This window comes from Lipotes vexillifer, unplaced genomic scaffold (assembly GCF_000442215.2).
Source record: "Lipotes vexillifer unplaced genomic scaffold, Lipotes_vexillifer_v1.1 scaffold408, whole genome shotgun sequence".
Classification (NCBI taxonomy): domain Eukaryota; kingdom Metazoa; phylum Chordata; class Mammalia; order Artiodactyla; family Lipotidae; genus Lipotes; species Lipotes vexillifer.
In genome coordinates this window covers 486,949-496,439 of record NW_006787469.1, presented here as the reverse complement: position 1 = coordinate 496,439, position 9,491 = coordinate 486,949, and the positions used below count along the sequence as shown (strand labels likewise).

At 43.7% G+C, this 9,491-nt stretch overlaps 1 protein-coding gene across 1 annotated transcript in view; it reads left to right on the top strand.

Annotated features, from left to right (window-relative positions):
- STARD9 (StAR related lipid transfer domain containing 9) overlaps nucleotides 1-9,491 on the top strand; it is a 137,047-nt gene that overhangs the window by 3,767 nt on the left and 123,789 nt on the right. Inside the window, exons 2-3 of the mRNA XM_007460123.1 lie at nucleotides 2,575-2,644; nucleotides 4,435-4,551. Of these exons, the coding sequence (XP_007460185.1) occupies nucleotides 2,575-2,644; nucleotides 4,435-4,551 (187 nt within the window). The remainder of the gene's footprint in view (nucleotides 1-2,574; nucleotides 2,645-4,434; nucleotides 4,552-9,491) is intronic.

The window sequence follows — 9,491 nt, the reverse complement described above, 5'->3', positions numbered from 1 at the left end:
GAGCCTGTGCCCCGAAAAGGGGAGAGGCCACAACAGTGAGAGGCCCGCATAACGCAAGAAAAAAAAAAAAAAAAGACATACAGTCCACCTGGGAAGCTTGTTATAATGCAAGTTGTTAACAGAAGTTCCAATTAACTAGCCCCACCTTCTCCCATAATTCTGATGAAGGTAACCTGTGGACCACACTTTGAGAAACACTGTCCTAGGAGTAAACGTGTAACTGAGGATTTATTCCTGTGCAAAATCTTTAACCCTAACGAATGAATGCCTGTAAGTAGAATTCAGGACCCAGAGACATCAGTAGACTTCCTATGAGCTCTGTGCAGTCCGCTGCCCAGTTGAGGTTGGTGCCCTTTCTTTCCCTTCTGCTCAACTTTAATTTGTTCTCATTTTGTTTTAGAATATTTTGGAACCACTAGATTACCAATGGCAGTGGTCCAGGCAGGGGAGGGGCAGCATCTCACCCACCTTTAGTGTCATATCTTTCTGTCAAGAGGTCAAGTTCAAGACCCTTTTTTCTTTTGGCTGCTTTATGCTAAAAAGGGCCTAGATAAATCCTCAAAAAAGGGCTTACTTTAAAAAATTAAATAGATTTGCAAACGTTATTGCGTATTTTCCCCCTTATTTTCTTTATTGTGCAAATTTACTATAACCTGTGTATTTTATAGTGGGTGGAGGGAGAATAAAACCTACTTTTTGTTTTTTTGTTTTTGTTTTTTTTGGCAGTACGCGGGCCTCTCACTGTTGTGGCCTCTTCCGTTTCGGAGCACAGGCTCTGGACGCGCAGGCTCAGCGGCCATGGCTCACGGGCCCAGCCGCTCCGCGGCATGTGGGATCTTCCCAGACCGGAGCATGAACCTGTGACCCCTGCATCGGCAGGCGGACTCTCAACCATTGCGCCACCAGGGAAGCCCTAAAACCTACTTTTAAATGCAGAAAGGAAAAAAAATTATCTTAACACCAAAGATGAAAGATTTTCTTTAGGAGAGCTGAGGGCTGGGGGCAGGAGGTGTAGTTTTATGATCCTGGGGGACAAAGAATATCCCTGCTGCCTTAAGTACTGTCTTGTATGAAATGTGAAAGAAAGAGCATCAGGGCCTTGAGGAAATTTAAGTAACAGAAATGTCATCACCTGGGAGAGGGAAATTTTTTATCCAGGGCTTTATCCCAAACACACTGATAGGTTTAAAAAAATAATCTTAAATGTAAAGACCCCTGTCTCACTGTGCACCCCTTGCCATCCCCCAGCCCCCAAATTCTCAAGGTCACATCCTGGAAACCCTGAGGAAAGATAAAAATGAGACTGAATATATTTGCTCAACTTTCAGGTCTCAGACCAGGAGTAATTTAATTGATAACTTTCTTTGTAGTAGAAAAAGTGCCAATGAGTTAACTCTCATATATTAACATTCTGACCTTAAGCCCTTTAGCTAAAGTTCTTTATGTTGTGAAAAAGGATTTCATATCTAGAATGGAGTGTATTCCATTCATTTTGGACTTAAGGTATATGGATCATATGGATTAAGCGCCTTAAAGTGAATTTAGGGGTTGGGTAATTGTTAGCAGTGTTACTACAGAACTGCAGTTTAGGAAGATTCTTAAGGATCTTGGCTCTCATTCTGATTTAGGAAGACGTAAGGAAAGGATTTGGGAAGCATGTTCTCAGGTCTCAACAGAGAGGACTCCAAAACCTTTTTATTTTCTGTGCTCTGAATATCAGAGAAAATGAGAAGTGATGCCATGCTGTGTGCTGAGCGGAGGATATTCTCCATGGTTTCCAAGCCTGATTTCTAAGTCATATGGCTTTGTGGTTAGACAGATCTGGGTTGAAATTTCAGCTCTGCCACTGCTAGCTGTGTGACCTTGGACAAGTTCCATAATTTCTCTCAGCCTTAGTCTTCATTCTGATAAAATGAAGATATGTTAGGAAGCTATGTCAGGAGGGTGTGTTAAGAGGATTGCATAAGATGAAGTATAGTATATACTCTACTTAATACAGTGCCTGGCACATAGAGGGTGCCCAACAACGGTGACTCTTCACTGTTCCCAAGCCAAATTCCAATAATCCAGGGAAGCGTGCCAACTAGGGGACTGCTTGATATGATGCTGATAGCCATTTATGGAGATAGACACCCCAGTTATGGAGACAGCAGTAGGGAAACACTTTGTCCCAGTAGCGCTGTTCTCAGCTGCTCTTTTCTTTCTTTTTCTAAAAAAATAAATAAGTTTATTTATTTATTTATTTTTGGCTGCATTGGGTCTTCGTTGCTATGTGTGGGCTTTCTCTAGTTGCGGCGAGCGGGGGCTACTCTTCGTCGTGGTGTGCAGGCTTCTCATTGCAGTGGCTTCTCTTGTTGCGGAGCACGGGCCCATGGCGCGTGGGCTTCAGTAGTTGTGGCACACGGGCTTAGTTGCTCTGTGGCATGTGGGATCTTTCCAGACCAGGGCTCAAACCTGTGTCCCCTGCATTGGCAGGTGGATTCTTAACCACTGTGCCACCAAAGAAGTGCCTCTTTTCTTGATTAACTTAAAGAAGCAATATTTCTTCTCATATGGGTTGTGTTTTGTTTCTAGGGAGACCAAAGAAGGGGGAAGAATTATTGTGGAAGTTGATGGCAAAGTGGCAAAAATCAGGAATTTAAAGGTAAGCCTGAATTTGTTTTCCTTTTTCTTTCCACTGAGGAGCTAGTAATATTACAGGGCTTCTGCGGGTGAAGGTGGGTATGTGAATGTGTTTAGAGAGGGGGATTGGGAGAGGGAAGGGCATGTAAGGGGAATTATGGGAAGAGCTTTGAGCAACCACAAAGCAAATATAAAAATACAGCAGGAAAGAAGTTCCAGGAATGTGGCTGCTGCAGCCCAAGTTCTATCAAATGGGGTACAGCTGTTTTGGAAACTGGTCAGTAGTTGTTCTGAAAGTAAACACTAGGAGTGTTATGGGGTATGTGGCCAGCTGGAATCATGCTGGGGACAATCCATGCATATATTTAACTCACTCGACCACCAATTAGACTTCGGCTCAAGTCTCTTATTGGATATCACTTCATCTAGAAGCATTACCAGGGCTTTTAGTATGCATCTGCTAATGCAGGACTCTACTTTTGGCAGTAGTGAAGGCGAAGTAAGAGACTTTAGATCTCAGAAGAGAGTCGGTCACTACCCTGAGTCTTGCTACAAATTCTTTTTTACAGATCTGACTGATCTTTGAGTCACGATTGGACAAATACTGGCAACTTCCTCCCCTACCCTTCACCCCTTCTTAGGGCTAATTTCCTCCATCCCATTCCTCCATTTCCCAGGCCAGCGGAAGTGGAAGGGATTCTTTCGAAAGAACAAATGGCCCTTGAGCAGTGGAGAGGGGCAGGGCAGCCAGCCATGTGACTGTTGCTGTGGTCAGCTTGCAGGTGGTACTCAGCATTCCTGAGAGCTGAGGAAGCTGACTTTCAGGATGAGGGTTATCTGGATCCCAGGGCCCCCAGCCATGCCCACTCTTGTGTTACTCCTCTGATGTGATCTGTTTCCTTTGGTCAGTAGCTCTCTGCTGAAAGAGAAGCCTGCCAAACTTTCAACAGGAGCTCCCCGGGGACAAAAGACCTTTCATTCTCTGCTGTCTCTTATTTATGTCTCTGTTGCCTAATCACTTCAGCTGCTTTGTTCTGAGAGCCCATATTTTTGGTTCTTAAGAATAAATTCTGGCCAAGATCAAACTCTAATCTGCCCCCTGCACACCTCGCTGACTGCTTACTTCACTGAGGCCAGTTATCCACAAAGAATCTCTTAGTCATTCTGGCAGCCTCATTCTATTGTGGCTTATTGTATGTAGTTCAAAGGATTGTTTCTCCCTGTCCAGAGTCTAAATTTTAAATAGTAAGATAGGCAGTTTTGTGAATAATGCCATTCTCCCCAGTACCTGGAGGTCAGTACAGTTCTAAGCTCTGGCTCTGCCCTCATCTACCTTGGGCAGTTGGAGTGGTCCTAACTCTTCTGTCCAACATGCTTTCTCATTCACTGGGGGTGGATACCCCAAGGACCTCTGTGTTTGCCCTAGGTTGATAGAGCCTGTCAGGCCCAGGGACTGAATTACTCATGTACTACCAGTATCTTCTACAGAAATACGTAGAGAAGAAATGATAGTAAGAAGAAGAGGCCCAGAGAAGGAAAGGCTTTTTCTCCCAAGCTGTCTTATGCCTCATAGGGCTGGTTCGTATGTGGGTTGATATGTGATAGTATGATAGACAGGCATTTTATTCTCTGGGGCTTCATTGTACCTAACAAGATGAAAACAAAGGTTACTTTTTCTTTTTCAGGTAGATATGATAAAGATTCTCATGATCAGTCCAGGTATCTCTGGCTACAGCAGAGAGGAATCAAGTGCTACTGGCCAGATTCTGTTATTATAGTAGAGAAGACACTGGATCCTATGTTTGATTTTAGGTGGACGGTCGACCCAGTGGCTTTGGCGACTCCCGGGAGAAGGTTGTGGCATTTGGCTTTGATTACTGCTACTGGTCAGTCAACCCAGAGGACCCCCAGTATGCGTCTCAGGATGTGGTAATGTCATTTTTCCTTCACTCTCCCCAGCTCTTTATAATTGGATAGTTATTGGGAAATTAACATGGAATCTGGGCCCTGGCTATTTCTTACTTATGGTAGTTTGGTCAGAAACTAATGATGTTTTGATCTGGGAAGTGGTAGTGAGAGGCATCAGTTGCAGAAAGAGCAAAGGAGATAAGGAAAGACTGCTTGTTGAGGGCACGGAAATTGACTAGTGTCCATTGAGGCTTGGACCTCCGTCTGATTCAGATGGGTATGAGGTAGTTCAGGCAGTGTTCTGCTCCTGTGGTAGGTGAATGGGCTCACCTCAAACTTGACCTTGTGTTGTATGCAGCAGAAGGGCCCATGAGTCGTAGAGACTGGTATCTTCTTTGAGTCTTAGGCTTGTGCTCCTAGGCTGAGTGTAAAGGGCTGGACAGTTAGTCTGCCAGCCTGGAATATATGTAAGAGGTGAATTCTGTTCATCTGCTGAGGATTGAGAGGATGAGCCAAGCCTGTACTGGCTGGGGCTGTAGGTCACCCCTCCTGCTGATTAGCTCTCTGTTGCTGAAGGTCACCCTTCCTGCTGATTAGCTCTCCCATAAGTTTCTGAAGCAGCAGGTCTGGCCAGGTGGGTCTACAGGACTTCTCTCTGTTTCTGTGAAGCAGCAGCCTTCTCCTGGTTGGAGCACTGTCAAAGGTCATGCATTTAGTCCCCATGACGTCCAGCAAGCCTTGCCTGATTCAAGTCTGTGACCACAGACAATAGTCCTCATCCTAGCAGCTGCCAGGGTCCTTTCTAAAATTAGAAAAATCATTTATTTGGCCTTTCAGATGTTCTTTCTCACATGTGAAAGAGAATACTAGAGGAATATGTCTTTAGGAAAAAACATTGAAAATGGAAAAATTTGGGGGAGAACTCTAGACAACCATTGCCTATCAGTGCATACATCTTTGAATAAAAAGCCGAAGTGTGTTTTCTGCTAAGTATGTTAGTCTTTTGTGAAACTTTTCCTAATTATGCCAAAGAAACAATGTTATCAAGCCTGTGACTTGGAGGACAGCATAGGCATACTTCGTTTTATTGCACTTTGCTTTATTGCCTTAATGGATACTGAATTTTTTACAAATTGAAGGTTTGTGGCAACCCTGCATCAAGCAAGTCTATCCGTGCCATTTTTCATAACATTTATTCACTTCGTGTCTCTGTGTCATATTTTGGTAATTCTCATAATATTTATAACTTTTTCATTATTATTATATTTTTTATGATGATCCCCGGTCAGTGATCTTTGATGTCACCACTATGACTCACTGACGGCTCAGATGATGGTTAGCATTTTTTAGTCATAAAGAATTTTCAAATTAAGGTATGTTCAGTGTTTTTTACACATAATGCTATTGCACACTTAGTAGACTGCAGTATATAGTGTAAACATGACTTTTGTATGCACTTGGAAACCAAAAAATTCATGTGACTGGCTTTGTTGCAATTATTTGCTTTATTGTGTTGGTCTGGAAGTGGACCTGTAACATCTCTGAGGTCTGCCTGTACTGATTTTCTGCTGATACAGACTTATGAAGATGATTGGACTTCTAAAGATGATTGGACTTCTGAAGATGATTGGATAATTCTAAACCATGGAAGTATAATTCCCCATCCATCCCTTTTGAGGGGAACATGTGGAAACAAGACCCTAGCCCACTGTGAGATTTGTTGTTTCAGTGGGTCCCTTCTATTATAATATGAGCACCGCACTTTTTTTTTTTTTTTTTTTTTTGGTACGCGGGCCTCTCACTGTTGTGGCCTCTCCCATTGTGGAGCACAGGCTCTGGACGCGCAGGCTCAGCGGCCATGGCTCACGGGCCCAACCGCTCCGCGGCATGTGGGATCTTCCCGGACCGGGGCACGAACCCGTGTCCCCTGCATCGGCAGGCAGGCTCTCAACCACTGCGTCACCCGGGAAGCCCAAGCACCCCACTTTTGTAGTCACAGTGTGTTTCCTGTAAATGCTCAGCAGAAAGGGGCAGTGTGGGTATTACCTAGCCCCTACCAAGTCTTCTCCATCCTTTGGAGGATGAGGGCACTGGCAGGTCCAGGCTTATCTTGTGGCCCTTGACTTTTATCCCAGCACTCAAGCAGGTATGAGGTATCTGGTTACTGGTGTTTGTATTGTTCCACTGAGATTCTCCAAGAAGAGCCAGGAAAGGAAGTGACTCAAGAGCATGGGACTCCTAAAGCAGTTCACCGTTGTGACAGTATTTGTGGTATCGAAGACAGTGGTCTTTCTATTAGCAGGAAGTGTGAGCATTCTGATGGCTCTTTCCATCCTTCTTGACCATAGCGTACTTAGGACTGTTCTGTACATAAGAAACATTAACTATTTTGTGTAACATTATTTGTTTTGTTTTGTTTTGTTTTTTACGGTACGCGGGCCTCTCACTGTTGTGGCCTCTCCCCTTGCGGAGCACAGGCTCCGGACGTGCAGGCTCAGTGGCCATGGCTCACGGGCCTAGCTGCTCCACGGCATGTGGGATCTTCCCGGACCAGGGCACGAACCCGTGTCCCCTGCATCAGCAGGCGGACTCTCAACCACTGCGCCACCAGGGAAGCCCTGTGTAACATTTGATAGATAATCTGGGAAGTATGTGTAAACAAAACAGAACTACATATCTATATCTGTATATCAGCTAGCCCAGGTATAATTTTGGTATGAGGCTCACTTTTTATATTTATATAGCTTAAGTGTATAAAAATAACCTAGTGGAAACCCAGAAGCCCATAGAGGAGGGGAATTCGTAAATATGATTCCTTTTCTGTTGCCTGATTTGAAGTTCAATGGAAAGATCAAATGGCATTTGGACAGGAAGCCTGTGCAGAGAGATAAAACCAGTGTCTCCTAAGGTTTATTCTGGCTTGTTTACTAATTGTCTAAGGCACTCATTGGTCACGTTAAGAGAGGGAAGGAAAGGAATCTCTGTCACAGGCTGGAGAAGGGCCAGAGGTCCCAGAATGGTGGCAAGACTCAAATCCACATGATTTGGTTGGAGGGACTCATCGCTTTGACACAGAAATTGGAGCCCAGTCTTAACCCTAATCATTACGGCTCTGAGGTCACCAGGGATAGGAAAGGCAGATTATCATAAAATCATAGGACTTGGCATAAGAAAGCATTTAGATGTCATCTGTTTCATCTTCTCCCAAAGTACAGCAATCCTCTCTACTGTCTTTGTGATCGTATTTTGGTGGGTGGGGGGAAGGGGGCCAGTCTTATCGAAGTATAATTTTGGTACAGTAAAATTCACCATTTAGTGTACAGTGTACAGTTCTGTGAGTTTGGACAAACACATACAGTTGTATAACTTACACTACAATAAGTGTATAAAACAGTGCATCATCCCCCAAATTCCTTCATGTCTCTTTGTAGTCAGACTGTTCTTACCCATCCAGCCCCTGGCAACTGCTGATCTGTTTTCTTCCCTACAGTTTTGTCTGTTCCATAATGTTGTATAAATGTAATAAAATAGTATGTAGCCTTTTGGGTCTGGCTTACTTAGCATGATGTATCAATACTTGATATTCACCTCTGCTGTTGTGTGTACCATGTATCATTCTGATCTATTCAGACTCATTTACATCATCTTCTTGCCCTAAAGAAACCTCATGGCTTTGGAAACACCAACTCTAATTGCACAGAGTAAGGGACCAAGTCCCTGGAGGACTGTGCCTCCTTTTGTGAAGGAAGGACTGTCATCACCCTGAGAAGAACAGCACTGATTTCAGAATATCCAGATATCTGAGGGGAAATTTTCCCCACGGGCCTTAGGGGGATTTTGAGCAACATCATAAGGCATTGCTTGATGGATGTTGACAAGAAGTCACATGTTCAGTGTTGGTGTTGCTTTCTCCTCATAGTCTCTTAGAGCATTAGGACTTGAAGGGAACTTAGCAGTCATCTAGGCCAGGCTTCCCCAACCGTAGCACTGTTGATATTTTGGCTGGTTAATTCTTTGTTGTAGGGAGTCTGTCCTGGGCATTGTAGGATCTTTAGCAGCATCCCTGGCTTCTACCCATTAGGTGCCGGTAGCATTCCCAATCGTGACGATCAAAAATGTTTCCAGGCAAGGCCCACTCATCTAGGCCACTCTCTCCTGTTCCAGATACAGCGTGTAACTTACATGGTCTTATACAGGCAGTTAATGCCAGAGTGGGACTGGACCCTTGCTTGCTGTGGTGGCCTTTGCATTGCATTGTACCACTCTACCTCCCTCTCTTTATGTTTATGTTACAGCCTCAAAAGATAGGTTCAAGATTAAAATTCCTTTGTGCTTTAGCACTTCCCAGTCCTTAGTGGTGACACACTTGAACACATAGATCAGGTGTCAACAAATATGAGCCTCTAGAGAGCAAATCAGCTACTGCAAGTTCTGCTGAGAGGCAGCTTCCTTGTTAAATATCTATAGACTCTAAGTGTTTATCATTTCATTTGACTTTCTTCCAAAATATATTAACACTATATTATTTACTCCATTTTATAGATGAGGAAACCGAGCCACAGAACAGCTACAAGACTTGCCTGAGTCACTTAGCCAGTAAGTGGTAGAGCAGGGATTCAAACCCAAGACTGTCTGGCTCTAAATTGTATGTCGTGTCCACCAAGCCTCACTGACTCTCAAAATTAAACAAGTCTCATTTAGTCTGCTAGTGACCTGGTCCTCTCTTTATGCATATTATCTAATTTAATCCCTTCAACAGCCTGAAAGGTAGAAGATTTTATTCTTCTTCTATAGTTGAGGAAATTTAGGATAAGAGCGATATGATCTGCCCAAAGTCACACAATAAGAAAATGAGTCTTAGATTTGAAAACAGGATCATCTGAATGCAAAGTTCAGATTCTTTACTAAACTACAGTGTAAAAAGATAAAAAGACGGATATAGGAAAAGGAGATGGAAAGTT